Source organism: Neovison vison, chromosome 2 (genome assembly GCF_020171115.1).
Source record: "Neovison vison isolate M4711 chromosome 2, ASM_NN_V1, whole genome shotgun sequence".
Classification (NCBI taxonomy): domain Eukaryota; kingdom Metazoa; phylum Chordata; class Mammalia; order Carnivora; family Mustelidae; genus Neogale; species Neogale vison.
Genome location: NC_058092.1, coordinates 185789843 through 185805608, shown reverse-complemented (window position 1 = coordinate 185805608; position 15766 = coordinate 185789843). Strand labels below are relative to the sequence as shown.

Genomic DNA, 15766 nt, shown 5'->3' with positions numbered 1-15766 from the left:
GAGCAAGGGGCCAGTGATGGGTGGTGTGTGCCCAAGTATCAGTGGTTTGGGGACCAAAGAGGACAGCTGGTGTTGAGTGTTTGCCACATGCCAGGTGATGACCGTATAGATAGTGGCTCCTTCTAGTCCTTTCCAGCACTTTGGGGGCAGGGGAGGTTCTTCATTTTGCAGAAGAGAAGGAAAATGGGATAGGAGAGAAATCCGCTTCTTGTCAAAGCCATTCATCCAATGACAGGTAGAACTGGGATTTGAACCCGGCACTGGTTCCCTTGGATGCCTGTGCCTCTAACCCCCAGGCATGCTGCCTGCCGCCTCCAGCATGCAGCCCTGCTCCCCCATGTCCTCTGGCCTCACCCTCCTGGCTATGCGTGGGTTCTCAGGGTTGTCCTTCACGGAAATGGTCAGCTTATACTCCGGGATCCGCTCGCGGTCCAGTGGCCGGTTCACGGTGATGACCCCTGTCTGGGAGGCGGAGGGCTGGTGAGCTGAGCAGTGACCTGGCCCCTATTCTGGGCTCTGGTCCACAGATGCCCAACTGTTTCACCTGTAGCTCCAGGAGTAGCTGTGAATTCTCTCCCTTCATTGCTACAGATACGGTCTAGAAGGCCATCATGGGCTGGCGGGGTCTTGACAGGGCAAGAGTGGTCCACCAATGGCCGGGTCTTGCTGTCTGCAAGGGGTAGGTCCTCTGAGAACCTCATGGGGCTGGAAGCGGCTAAGACTCCAAGAGGACAATGAGGACTTCCTGGTACATCTTGGTAATAAACCAAATGGAACTGAGGCTCTGGCTCCCTCACTGCACATGGCAAGGCTTGGGGGTGACAGGGACCCCAGAGGTGGCTTTGCTGCAAATACAAGATTCCATGCTACCCAGAGACTCCCACATCCCATCACAGGACAGAGACTCAAGGAAGAAACTGAGCCTGAAGATGCCCAGTGCCCAGAGCATAAAGCCTCTAAGGCTGGGTCCTCTGGTTCAGAAGGAAATCTGGGGGTCCCCTACCGTGGCATTGATGGAGAAGGCCCGCTCTCGGTTGCCTGCAGTGATGTTGAAGGTGAGGAGTGCGTTGCACCCGCTGTCAGCGTCACTGGCCAGGATGTGGGCGACGAAGCTGGAGACGGGGCTATTCTCACTGATGGTGATGTTCATGGGCAGGTTCAGCAGCACTGGGTCATTGTCATTGATGTCTAGCACCCGGATCCCCACCAGCATCTGGGGTGTGTTGGGGAAGAGGAGGAAGTGACGGGTGCGAGATGGGGCAGGCGAGCAGGGGTCAGGGTGGAGATTGCCAAAGGAAAGGTGCAGGCAATCACAGAGAGAAGAAAGAGGAAGAGGAAGAAAAGGATAATAAAAAAAGGCACAAGGATGAAAATGAGAATAAGAAGCAAGCAGAAAGGGCAAAGAGGCAGAACCAGGGCAGTGGCGGCGGGGGGAGGTGGGGCGGGGGCAGGGCCGAGTGACAGTTGCAGAGGCCTGGCTGGCTGGGGTGGGGAGAGCTGTGAATGCCCATGGCCACCAGGTCCCAGGGAGCCCCGAGAGGCACTGGCCGGCCTGGTAGGGACTCTGCGGGTCTGGGCTGGCTGCAGGTTAGCCTGGGGCCTCTCTGGGAATGAGAGTAGGCATATAAATAGAAACCTCTATGGAGAGTTCAGGGGGCAGTGAGGGCATGCCCCTGGCATGGAGCCCCGAGACTTACTGTGGAGCTGAGGGGAGGTACCCCCCTGTCGCGGGCACAGACAGTCAGGTTGTAAAAGGCAATGGTCTCCCGGTCCAGCTCCACATCCTTTCGGACCCGCAGCACCCCCTCCACAGGAGAGATCACAAACTCCCCTGGGTGTTGCCCAGGAGAGGCTGCAGTGAGCTGGGAATGGCCGGGAGCTGTGGAAAGCCCTTGGCCTCTCCCTGCTTCCTCTATTGAGCCTTACCCACGGGGGGCAGGTGGCCAGCTGGGTACACTGCCTCCCATGCCCCCAGCTTCGGATCCTTGGGGAGCCTGGGCAGGGTGGGAGCAAGAGGGACAGATAGCTGCTTGGGCTGCAGGTGCTCATGGGCCCGCTTAGACCCCAGTGTGCCTGAGACGTCGGTTTGGGTCCCTTCCCTGGGCCTCACACAGGGCAGGGACTGACCCTGTATAAGACGGTTATGTTGAGGGACGCCTGGGTGGCTCAGTGGGTTAAGCCGCTGCCTTCGGCTCAGGTCATGATCTCAGGGTCCTGGGATCGAGTCCCACATGGGGCTCTCTGCTCAGCAGGGAGCCTGCTTCCTCCTCTCTCTCTCTCTGTCTGCCTCTCTGCCTGCTTGTGATCTCTGTCTGTCAAATAAATAAATAAAATCTTTAAAAAAAAAAAGACGGTTATGTTGAGAAAAGTGGGGGCCTCTTTCTACACAAGCACACTCTCACTGCTCTTGCTCAGAAACTGACTGATGGAGGTCTCGGGCACTTCGTGACGTGCAATCCCTTCCAGATACCATGTCTTGGAAAATGGGGGAGAGGGCAAAGCTTATCCCCAAGGGACGGCTTGCCGATGAGGAGGCATAGGACAGGGCAGAGCAGGAGTGACTGAGGTCAGGGAAGCCCCAGCTGCCCTCCATACAGCGCCGGTCTTGAGCCACAGCTGGCATGTCAACAACATTTGGCCAGGCCTGGGGACCCCTCTTGGCCTCTAGTCAGACCTGACTTCTTTTCTTTGATGCTTTGGAAAGCCCTCAGCTGGCCCTCTGGCTTCAGTCCTTGTTTTGGCCTGGCTGAGGGGGCCGGATGTCTGAGAGCATCTACAGCAAGAACCTCAGATTCTCAGGCTGGCCTGGAAGGGACCCCGGAGACCATCCAGGCCCTTGTGTCCTCGGGAAAATGAATCGAGAGTCTGGAGAAGGGTGATCCCTTGTCTGAGCTCCCACAGCAAGTTCATTCCGGAGCCAGTACTCAAATCTAGGGCTCTGGGTCTCAGCCCACTGCATCCATTGGACAGTGGTCTTTCTAGAACCACCATCAGAGCAGACAGACCAGGATGGGAGGTTTGGGAGAGAAAGGTGAGGACAGGGAGTGGGTGGAGGGGAACAGATAGGAGCCCGGGTGGGTAGGAAAAGGGCAGGGAAGGTGAGTGAGGAAGGTGGGGTGGATATGAGGAAGGCGGGCTGCCTCTTTGCATCCCCCCTGCCCTGGAACTGGGGACAGAGACAAATGGCACCTGGGGGAAAAGCCCAGATGGGACACTGACTTGCTTGTGCACATACAGCACGCAGGGGCACCGCAAGGGTGGAGGCCCTAATTGCCAACAATTCCCTCTGCCTGACCCTTCCTATCCTACCTCACTGCTCCTGCCCCCAGCCACTGCTGCTCTGACTCCACACGCAGCCCTTCTGCGTCCCCCCCACACCCCTCACCCTCCCAGAGGCATGGAAGCCATCTGAAGCAGGATTTCCTGAGGTCTTATAAGAACTGGGGATTCCCTTTCTTGGGGTTTCCCAGCCCTGTCTGGGCCCCTGACCATGGGTGAACAGAAGACCTCCAGCCCTTTCTCTAAAGCCAGCTACCCTCTTGAAGGAAGGAAACAGCTCTGAGAACTCAGGGGGCAGGCCTAAGGCTCTGGGGGGCTGGACCCAGGCTAGACCCCAGTGAGATCAGCTCACGGACTGAAGATCGGGGAGAGGGAGGCAGGCCGAGGACCCAGGATGCATTATCCCCAGCAGCTTACCCCCAGGGAACTCCCCAGCATTCCACTCCTTTTGGAGATGGAGGTTAAAAACAGAGGCTTTCCATTTGCCTCTTGACTTCACTCCCATGTGCCCTTGGGCATGTGACTGAGCTTTGCCTTGATGTCCTCATACGGAAAATGGGCCAATAAAAGGGTGGCACTGGGACTGGACAAGGCCTGGTCCACCTCCTGGGTGCTGGATCCAGGGCAGGTCTTGGTATGATTAGAGGGACCCGGAAAGGAGCCCAGGCAGTCTGCCGAGGGAATTGGGGCCTTCAGCGGGGGATGAGGATGGATGAGGGGTCAGAGGAGCAGGCTGGCCTGGAAGGGGCAGCTGGAGGTTCCGAGAAGGCCAAGGCTAGAGGGAGGGGCTCCCAGGGATAGAGCCTGTTTCCCGACTATTGCTTGACTGCGTATATCCTCTGCAGAGCCTAGTAGGGCTTCCTGTCACCCCTGACATCTCTCCACCAACAGGAGCCCCTCCAGGCTCCAGCTGCAGGGCTGGGAGCCGGTGGGGGGGCCCAGACCGTGTGTCTTCACCTGTGGTGTGTCACTAAGCTGGCTCTCCACGGAAAGCAGTCCTGACACATAGCATGTCAGGTTTTCAGGTTACTGCTATGGTGTCACTGAACCTGGAGGTAGGGGGCGCTGTGGGGAGTGGACCCCATGCCTTGTGGAAGCTGGTCAGGCACAACCCTAGCCTTCCCTAGTCTACCCTGAAATGGGGCAGTGCTCTGTGATCCCGAAGTTATCTCTGGGCTCTTCCTTCTTGGGGGAAGGGGACCCCAAACTTCTCTTACTTCTCTGGGCAGTGGCAGGGGGGTGCCTCTCAGTCTCCTGGGATGCCCCACAAGACCCTAAATTCCTATGGCTGACCATGATCAAGTGTCAATTTAACTGGGAGGTCTGGCTCAGGACTCCAAAAGTCCACGGCATGGAGCTGTCTGCAGTGTGCTAAGATATAGGTGTACCTCACCTGTACCCCAAAGATACACCTGTACCCCAAAGCTGGGAGCAGTGAGGGCCTCTTGCTAGGAAGGGGGTCAGTTGCCTGCCCAGCTCACACCCCTCAGTGAAGCTTCAGCAGCCTCCCGAACAGGTGCAGGGACTCCTGGGCGATGATCAAGCCTCCACGGTTGTGAGAATAACAGAGAAAGTTCCTCGCTCTGCTGGTTTCGGGAGAGGAAGGCATGCGGCTTGGCCAGAGAAGGGATTTTGGGGGCGTGAAATGGTGGACTGACAGAATGGAGCGACCTCCTTCAAGCTCAGGCTAGCAGGGCCTCCAAGTCTTGCTCTGGAAGTGAGTTTTAGTGCCTGGACTGCAAATACAGCCCGGGTTCTGTGTTCTATCCTGGGAGCTCTCATCTGCCTCCTTCTCTGGTGCGGACCTCTCAGCTCGTGGCTTTGTGTATCTCCATGCTGACAGCTCCCAGCAGAGACATCCCTCCCGAACCCCTGGCTTGGGCGTCTAACCCCCACCTGCCATCTCACACCTCCCCTCACCTCTTCCCCCTTACCTGCTCCCACCGCAGCCTCCCCACAGGCTGACGGTCATGCCCTCTCTCTAGTTGCTCAGACCGAAACCCTGATGTCATCTCCGACTTTCTCCACATCTAATAAGTCAGCACATCCTGTTGGTTCCACCTCTGAAATACGCGAGAGCCATCTACCTCACTGTCACCACCTGCAACCAGCCTGGTCCCAGCTATGCCGTCTGTAACCTGAGTGATTTTAACAGGCTCCTATGGTCCCTCCCGCTCCACTTCTTGGCCTCAACGGTCTGTTCTGAGCACAGGAATCAGAGTGGCCCTGGTCACATCTAAGTCAAATTGGGTACCTCCTGTGCTCCCAGCCCTCCTATGGTTCTCAGATCACTTGGCGCCAAAGCCACGTCCTCATCATGGTCAGCAAGACCCAAGAATGTCTGGAGCTACTACCACTTTGACCTCATCCCTTCCTGCTCCTCCTCTCACTTGACTTAGCATGCTCTGGCCTCAGGGGCTTTGCACTTGCTGTTCCCTCTGTCTGGAATGGTCTTCCCCAGATGTCCACATGACCTGCTCTGCTTTCCTTGAGGTCTTTGCTCAAATGTCACCTCCCTGGACAGGTCCTCCCTGAGCACCCTATTCAAAATTGCAGCTTTTGCTTGGCACACCCCATCTCCTGGCTTTATATCTCTCCATAGCCCTTAGCACCTCCCAATATACTAAGTTATCTGCTCAGTCACTTAGGTTCATCGCCTGCGTCTTCCTACTGGAATGTGAGCTAAGGACAGGAATCTGTGTCCATCTTGTACCGTCCAACATCCTCAGCACCTGAATTATGACTGGCATAGGGTAGGTGCTCAATAAATACTTACTGAATGGCCCATTGAAAATCCAGATGTTTCACAAAGATTTGGACTTCCAGATTTTGTCTTGGAAGGTCGGAAGACCTAGCCCCTCGGGGCCTGCATGTTGACATAGCCACATCAGCAGAAGCTGAGCTTGGGTCCCATAGCCCCCACTACTCCCTACTCTCCTACCTAGACCCCTTTCCACATGTGTGTCCCCAGCCTGGCACCAGCAAGCCTTTGAGTCTGGAATTCTGACTCTACAGAAATGAGCAGAAACTAATTTGCGGAACCGCTCAGGCTAGGGCCAACCCCGTTCTTCCCGAGGATGACCACTGAAGTAGCTGTGAAGGCTATGCCTGGCAACCAGATGTACAGAAAAATCCGGGTGCTGAATGCATCTCGGGGTCCGGAAGGGTTGGGGCAAGGATATTCATCCTTCCTCTGCCCTGGGGTCTTTCCTCTGGGTATGACGCTGGGGCATTTTCTACCTGATTCTCAAAGGGCGACCCTCCAAGGCTACTAGTCTCAGGTTTCAGAATGTTCTCTCATATCCCTGTGAAGAAGGGGTGGGGAGAAGAGTATTTCCGGCATCTTATGGGTCGGAAACTGAGGCCCAGAGAGTGCACGGTCACAGCTCCTAAGTAGGGCTGGGGAGAGGGTCACAGGTTGCTCTGCCCTCCACGTCTGGCTCAGGTCCCACTCACCCAGAGGGTCTCCATCCACGATGCTGTATTCCACCTGCCCATTGGGGCCCGAGTCCTGGTCGTGGGCCAGGAAGGTCCACACGCGGGGCCCCGGCTGGCCCTCGGTGACATCAAATGGTCCCTCATAGTCTCGGGGGAAGGTGGGCACGTTGTCATTGATGTCATTCACGTTCACGAGCACCTGAGGTGGTGGACAGGCTTCACTGGGGCTCCACGTTGGCTAGCCTGGAGCTGAGCCCAGTTCCCTCATCTGTAAAGTGGGTCTGATAATCCTGTCTCCTGGGGCTGATGCAAGGATTCTCTGGGATTGTGGAGGGAGGGGGGTGCCTTTTAAGCTATGCCTACAGATAAGTTATTGTCAGTGTCAAAGCCTTTTTATGGACATAATCATCATATTAGCATAATGCTCTGGACTTCTATTTACTGCTGCCCTACGGTCATTTCCCATGGTCTGCTCTGCCCATACTGATGAGCCTTCGCTCTCTCCCTTTCATGGAAGAGGAAAGCGGGGCTCAGGCAGGTGAACTGACTTGCCTCAAGTCTTCAAGTGGAAGAGCAGGGAGATGAGCTTCTGTTAGTTTGACCAGAGTTGGTGCCCTTCCCATGAAGGGCGGGGTGGGAGAAGGCAGGGGTCATCATCTGTCTGACAGATGAAGCCATGCAGAGAAGTTCAGTAAGCTCCTCCAAGTCACACAGCAAGTTTGGCTGAGTTGCCAAGACCAGGACAGGGCTCTTGGATTTAGGAGTTTCTCCTGGACAAGCTTCCCTTTGCCCTTTCCCCGTTAGAGCTTCCTGGGCCCTGTCCTCCCCCTGTGCTGTGTCCCAACCACCCACCGTGGTGACAGAGGTGAGGCGCTGAGACAAGATCGGGCACTGGTCTGTCGCAGTGACGGTCAGAGTGTAGCGGCCATGGCTAATCTCATAGTCCAGCTCCTTGGCGGCACTGATGACACCCTGGGGGGAAAACAGGGGGCAAGCATGGATCAGTGGGTCCCCGAAGACCAGCTTCTTCATGGGGAACCCTCAGACCACCCCTCCCTGGAGGTGTGCTCTGACACCTCAGCCATCATGGGAAGCCCGTGTTGCCACCCCACCTAGTTTGCTTCCTTCCACACTGGCTGCCTCCATACTTTCCTCCCAGACTCCATCTTTTCTCCGTTCCCACCTCCCATGACATCACATCTGCTCTGCCAGCGGAGCCTCCTCGTAAACCCCACCCTCGGCTGCTGACCGTGTGTCTGTCGATACGGAAGGTGTTGATGATGTTGCCTGCGACAATGGCGTAGCTAACTGTGCCGTTGGGCCCCTCATCTGGATCTAGCGCCTGGATGGTGATGAGGGTAGCGTTGATTGTGTCTGGGCCCTCATCCAGTACGATTTCATAGTGAGGCTGCTGGAACACTGGTGCGTTATCATTCTCATCCACGATGGTCACGTACACGTGAGTGGTGGCCTGTGAAGAAGAGTGCGGTCAGGTTCTTTGCTAAAAGAGTGGAGGGGAAACTGACTGGATATTCTCCTAGGCTGGGATCACTCAGCATGATCCATTACAGTGAGAGAAAGAAAGAAGGACAAGGCGGGAAGCCACAGGCTGGTAGAGGAGGAAATCACAGAGGTTCCTCCAAAAGCCAAGCTAGGTAACTGTTTAGGGCCAAGATGGCACTGGTACCACCACAGCTTTGTCTATGTCCATGGCAGACATCACTAATCAATCAAGGCTCTGCTGAGCTGAGATACAGCCTCATGGTCCTGGTCAGCCCAACAATTTAGTGATCAAAATTAGCATATGAGATGAACCCTAGTAACCACCCCCCGCCCACAGCTTTGGTTGGGCCGGGGCCTCACTGACCCTGGGCCTCCTGCCAGATCAACAAAGGCATGAATGTGATGTACACAGCCCAACACAGTATTAAGCTTCACCCACTGTGCATGTAAATGGAAGAAATATGTATTTTTGGCATTTTTGAAAGGAAAGACATTGGGTTTGGGGCAGTTAAATGGGCAGAATTTGTTGAATCATGAAAAATAAAGCTCACAGAACATGACTTCATTGCAATAATATTTTCTGCAACATGTTCTCCTGCAATTGGCCATTTCTGGCTGATGCTTGGTCTAATCAGGCCACATGAAATATTTAGCCAGTTGGAACTCTGTGATCGGCCCTCAAGAACCATAGAGAGATGACAGATGTGGCACTTTACCGGCAGAGTAAATAAACGGGAAAAGGAAATGAGCCACGTGCTGGTATTCTCTGTGCCTCCTGCTGCCCCCCCTTTCATTCTCTGCTTCTCCACCTGGGAGGACATCCCCTGTGCACCAACTCATCTGGGCTCCTTGCCATCTGGTTTCCAGATGGGTTTTACCAACAGGAGGTCCTGGTAGAAGCCAGGAGGAGGGAAGAAAGAGAGGTGGGGCATTTCTTTCACACTCCTTCCTTTCCTCCCTGCAGTTTGGTCAATGGTTGTGTTTTTCCTGCCGGGTGGCCCTTCTTCCATGGCTCCAGCTCCCACTGGGGTCTTGCTACCTCATCTCCTCTTATTGTCCTTCCGGGTGCGTGGGTGGTAATGGCTTCCTGCAGTTGCTAGTCTATTGGGTGCTTCTCCAGCCCTCTGTAAATGGTCTCCATTAAACTCTCTTCATTAAACTTCTGAGTGTGCCATCTGTTTCCTGCCAGGACCTTGGCTAATACGAACCATAATTAGTGACTGATATAAGATAACAAGGTTATAATAACTGCAAAGATATCTGGGTAGAGAGGACATGACTAGACCATTGCCAAGGCCACAAAACAGAAAGGATACTAAAAGCTGGGTGTAGACAGCTTGTGCACATCTTTTTCCTGGAGCTTTGGAACCCACCTTGGGTGGTTCTAGAACCACCTATGGAGGGGCAAATGGGCAGCAGACCTATAGCCAAGAAGACTTTCATTGCCTCTGGGGAGGCATTGAGTTCACTGAGCTGCAGCTGTGGATCTTGAAGGGGTGGGTGTGAGGTGGTGACTAAAGTTGTTTCCAAAGCAGGTGGGATTGGCACCCTTGAGATGGAGCTCTGCGACCTTGGGCATATCGCATTTTCTTTAGCACCTTTTCTGTTAAAATAGAATCTGACTTGATATCTACAGTTCCTTCCAGCTCAAACATTCTGGTGCTCTGAGTCTGTTGTCATCAGTCACAGGGACTAAATCCCACCATCAGGGAGGCATTCTTCTAGGTCTTAGAATCACAGTGGATCGTTATTAAAGCAATAATCACACAGAGAGGGGAAATGCATTATTTTAACATTGCTCAAACTTTTCTACCAGAGAGGTAACTTGCACAAACTGAGGAAGAATCTGAAGTGTCTGTCTAAAGAAGGAAATAGCTTTGAAATTTCTCATGTTATCTTTGAAAGCTCAGATGGATTTTAAGAAATGGACAGTAATACAATAATAGTAGAGGACTTTAATGCCTCACTTACATCAGTGGATAGGTCATCCAGACAGAAGACCAACAAGGAAATATTGGCCATGACAACAGGTTAGACCAGATGGATTTAATAGGTATATACAGGACATTTCATCCCCAAACTACAGAATACATATTATTGTTAAGTGCATATGAAACACTCTACAGGATAGATCACATGTTAGGCCACAAAATAAGTCTTAATTAAAGAAGACTGAAATCATACCAAGCATCTTTTCTGACCATGATGGTAGGAAACCAGACATCAGTTATAAAAAGAAAATTTTAAAAATCACAAATACATAAAGGCTAAGCAACACGTTACTAAATAACCAATGGGTCAATGAAGAAATCCAAGGGAAAATAAATACCTTGAGATGAATGAAAATGAAAACACAACTTTCTAAAATCTGTGGGATAAAGCAAAAACTGTTCTAGGAGTAAAGTTCATAGTTATACAGGTGGACCTCAAGAAATAAGAGAAAATCCCAAATAAACAATTTAACTTTATACCTAAAGGGATGAGAAAAAGAATGATCAAAGCCCAAAGTTAGTAAAGGAAGAAATAAAGATCACAGTGGCAATAAACAAAGATTAAAAAACAACAGCAAGGTCAATGAAACTAAAATGTAGAAACATGTAACCTTCTGAGATGGAATTATGAAGAATCAGAAAATCTGAATAGGCTGATTACAAGTAATAAAATTTAGTCAGTAATTTAAAAACTTCTCCCAAAACAAAAGTCCAGCACCGACAGCTTTGCAGGTAAATTCTGCCAAATATTTAAAAAGAGTTAATAGTTAGCCTTCTCAAATTATTCTAAAAAGTTTAAGAGGAAAGAATGCTTCCAAACTTATTTTATTAGGCTGGGATTGCCCTGATACCAAAACCAGGCAAAGACACCATGAAAAAAGAAAATTACAGGCCAATATCCCTGATGAACATAGATGCAAAAATCCTCAATAATTAGCAGACTGAATTCAATGATACATTAAAAGGATCACACAACACAATCAAGTGGCATTTATTCCAGGGGGAGAGAATGGTTCAACATCCACAGAGCAATCAACCTGATACACTACATTAACAAATTGAAGGATAAAAATCATATGATAATCTCAATAGATGCAAAAAGAGCATTGGACAAAATTCAACATCCATTTATGATAAAAACTCTAAACAAAATTGTATAGAAGGAACATACTTCATCATAATAAAGGCCATATGTGAAAAACTATAGCTAACATCATCAATGATGAAAAGCTGAAAGGATGTCCAATCTTCTTCTTCTTTTTTTTTTTTAAAGATTTTATTTATTTCCTTGACAGACAGAGATCACAAGTAAGCAGAGAGGCAGGCAGAAAGAGAGAGAGAGGAGGAAGCAGGCTCCCCGCTGAGCAGAAAGCCCGATGCGGGGCTTGATCCCAGGACCCTGAGATCATGACCTGAGCCAAAAGCAGAGGCTTTAGCCCACTGAGCCACCCAGGCGCCCCAGGATGTCCAATCTTACCACATTTATTCAATATTGGAAGTTTTAGCCACAGCAATTAGACAAGAAAAAGAAATAAAAGTCATCCAAGTTGAGAATGGAAGAAGTAAAACTGTTATTATTTTCAGATGACATGCTACTATACATAGAAAACCCTAATGACTCCACCAAAAAAACTATTAGAACTAACAAACAAATTCAATAAAGTCACAGGATACAAAATTGACATACATGAATTGATTGTTTCTATGTACTAATAATAAGCTATAAGAAAGAGAAATTATGAGAACAATCCCATTTACAATTACATTAAAAAAATACCTGTGAGTAATTTTAATCAAGGGAGTGAAAGACCTGTACTCTGAATTCTAAGACATTAATGAAAGGAATTGAAGATGACATACAAAATATGGAAAGATATACCATGTCCATGGATTGTAAGAATATTGTTAAAATGTCCATAATATCCAAGGGAATCTACAGATTCAATGCAATCTCTATCAAAATAATAAAGGCATTTTTCACAGTACTAGAAAAAAGAACCCTAAAATTTGTATGAAACCACAAAAGACCCCCCAATAGCTAAAGCAGTCTTGAAAAAGGTCCAAATTGGCAAGATTGGGACCCCTGGTTTCAAACTGTATTACCAAGCTACAATAATCATAATAGTGTGGTACCAGCACAAAAATAGACATACAGATGAACAGAATAAAACAGAAAGTCCAGAAAAAAACCTTAGGCATATATGGTCAATTAATCTATAATAAAGGAAGCAAGAATATACAATGGGAAGAAATTCAAAGTGGATCAAAAACTTGAATGTAAGACCTAAAACCACAAAACTCCTAGAAGAAAACATAAGCACTGAGCTCTTTGACAGCAGTCATAGCAATATATTTTTTTGGCTCGCTCTCTTGAGGCAAGGGCAGCAAAGGCTAAAATAAACAAATGGGACTATAGCAAACAAAAAGCTTTTGCATGCAACCCATCAACAAAACAAAAGACAACTACTAATGCAAGAAGGAAATTGCAAATCATACATCCAATAAGGGATTAATATCTAAAATATATAAAAAACTTACACAACTTAGCAACCAACAAATAGCCTGAATAAAAAATGTGCAAAGGGCTTGAATAGACATTTTTTCTGAAAAGACATCCAGATGGCCAATAGGCACATGAAAAGATGCTCAGCATTACTCATCATCAGGGAAAAGCAAAATCAAAACCACAATGAGATATCACCTTATACTTGTCAGTATGGCTTGTATCAAAAGGACACAAAAAATCGCAAGTGTTCTATATCAGTGGAACAGAATAGGAGCCCCAGAAATAAACCTACAATTATACGGTCAATTAGTCTTCAACAAAGCCGGAAAGAATATTCAGTGGGGAAAAGATAGTCTCCTCGACAAATGATGTTGAGAAAACCGGAGAGCAACATGCGAAAGAATGAAATTGGACCACTTTCTTACACCACACACAAAAATAAATTCAAAATGGGTGAAAGACCTAAATGTGAGACCTGAAACCATAAAAATCCTAGAAGAGAGCACAGACAATAATGTCTCTGACATCAGCTGCAGCAACATTTTTCTAGGTACATCTGAGGCAAGAAAAATGAAACCAAAAATAAACTATTGGGACTACATCAAAAGAAAAAGCTTCTGTACAGGGAAGGAAACAATTAACAAGACTAAAAGGCAACCTATAGGATGGAAGAAGATATTTGCAAATGATGTATCCAATAAAGGGCTAGTACCCAAAATACATATAGAACTTAAACAATTCAACACTCCCCAAACAAATAATCCAATTAAAAAATGGCAGAAGGGGTGCCTGGGTGGCTCAGTGGGTTAGGCCTCTGCCTTCGGCTCAGGTAGTGCTCTCAGGGTCTTGGGATTGAGCCCCACATGAGGCTCTCTGCTCAGCAGAGAGCCTGCTCCCCCCCCCGGCCCCCGCCTGCCTCTCTGCCTCCTTGTAATCTCTCTCTCTGTCAAATAAATAAAATAAAATCTTCAATAAAAATGGGCAGAAGAAGTGAACAGACATTTCTCCAAAGAGACATCTAGATAACTAAACAAGACACATGGAGAGATGCTCGATATCACTCATCATCCGGGAAATGCAAATCAAAATCACAGTGAGATACCAGCTCACACCTGTCAGAATGGCTAAAATCTCTCTCTCTCTCTCTCTCTCTCTCTCTCTCTCTCACACACACACACACACACACACACACACACACACACACACGAAACAAATGTTGGTGAGGACGTGGAGAAAAAGGAACCATTGTGCATTGTTGGTGGGAATGCAAACTGTGGAAAGTAGTATGGAGGTTCCCCAAAGAGTTAAAAATAGAACTACCCTACGATCCAGTAATCACACTACTGGGTAGTTTTACCCCCAAAATGCAGAAAAACTAGTTCCAAGGGACACGTGCACCCAGATGTTTATGGCAGCGTTGTTTACAGTAGCCAAATTACGGAAGCAGCCCCCGTGTCCACTGACAGATGAACGGATAAAGAAGACGTGGTGTGTATATACAACAGAATATGACTCATATAACTCTTGCCATTGTGAACACAATGGATCTAGAGAGTTATCATGCTAAGTGAAATAAGTCAGATAAAGAAGGAAAAATGCCGTGTGACCTCATTTACATGTAAAATGAAAAACACAAACGAACAATCCAAACAAAATGAAACAGAAACGGACTTCTAGATATAGGAACAAACTGCTGGTTTCCAGAGTCGGGAGGGGTGGGGGGCTGGTAAAAATAGGTAAAGGGGATTAAGGGGTGTGAACTTCCACTTACAAAATAAATCAGACACGGGGATGAGACATACAGCATAGGGGCTGGAGGCAATGATAGTACAATAATGTTGTACACTGATAGACGGTGACTAGTCTTATCACAGGGAGAACTTCACAGTGTATAAAATACCGAGGTGCTGGGATATCCGCTCAAGACTAGTAGAATATTGTATGTGAATTATATGTCCATAGGGGTGGATGCCTCAAGTGTGGGAGAAAAGATGACCATCTAGGAAGACCCGTGTGTTCATTTCATGGCTCCTCATGGTCCTGGGTGCAGCCGTGGGTGCTCATCAGCCACCAGGAGCCCTGCATGGAGTCCTCCTGAGACCACTGAGATGCCAGGAGAGCCTAAGAGTGCCATCTTGCAGGGAAGGGGTTTCCTTCCAGCCTCACAGATGGGGGTCGTGGTGCTGGGCTGTCCCACTTCCCCAAACTCCCAGAAGTAAGTCTCACTGTCACGCAGGTTGCGGGGGCTGGGAGAAGGAGCCCCACAGAGCATCTTCTCTCTGCGACCTGGCCTGAGCATGGGACGGAAAGGGGGGTCTGACTTCCTGTGGCCTCTGGATTGAGGAGGAAGTCAGAGCCCCAAAGGCCCTCTCAGCTAAGTCCTTCCTGCCCTGGCCCTGAAGAAACCGTGTTTGAGGTTTCTGGACCATGCCTACACTTTGGGCAATGCCTCTGTCTCTCTCTCTGAGGCAAACCCAGGAGGGTCTAGTGGGCAGCGTGGCAGGGAGGAAGGAAGTGCAGGGAGCACAGCCAGGCCCCCTCAGGCGCTCTAGTCACTGCAGGAGGGGATGGCTAGGCAGTGGCTTCCCTCCTGATGACCCCATGCTCTCTTTATAACCTTCTAGGTCCTGGGGCTGCGGGAGTCTGGTTTCAAGGGTGGTCTAGGTGAGGGTGGGTATTGTAGGGTCTCACCTTTCAGTGACCCCCCCCCCATCTCACCTCTGTCAGAGGCTGGCCAGGGATGGAAGAGGGCCCAGGATCCTCTGGGCGGAAGAGCTCACACTCTGCCAGAAGAAAAGCCCCTGGGCTGTTTTCCAAAGTGGGGTCACAAGGTCAGGATCATGATGAAGGACCAGTTATGTCCTGACAGTCTCTGGCCCATCTCAGGGGGACTGGGTCCGGGTCAACGTCATCTTGTAATAAAAGCACGACACCCACCTTTCCTCTGTACGGGCTTCCCGGTCCCAGAGTGAGGACTGAGAGCGTCCAGAGTTTCTGACTAGGATGAAGTCACCCATGGCACACCCAGAATTCCTGGCTTCCTCTCACT

At 49.7% G+C, this 15766-nt stretch overlaps 1 protein-coding gene across 8 annotated transcripts in view; it reads right to left on the bottom strand.

The window, feature by feature from the left end:
* CDH23 (cadherin related 23) overlaps positions 1-15766 on the bottom strand; it is a 355087-nt gene that overhangs the window by 24575 nt on the left and 314746 nt on the right. For all 8 annotated transcript variants that reach the window (XM_044239712.1, XM_044239715.1, XM_044239714.1 and 5 more), the window contains 6 exons: positions 7967-8188; positions 7570-7689; positions 6736-6916; positions 1698-1831; positions 1004-1213; positions 355-462 (listed from right to left, as the gene is read on the bottom strand). In XM_044239712.1, coding sequence (XP_044095647.1) covers positions 355-462; positions 1004-1213; positions 1698-1831; positions 6736-6916; positions 7570-7689; positions 7967-8188 — 975 coding nt within the window. The remainder of the gene's footprint in view (positions 1-354; positions 463-1003; positions 1214-1697; positions 1832-6735; positions 6917-7569; positions 7690-7966; positions 8189-15766) is intronic.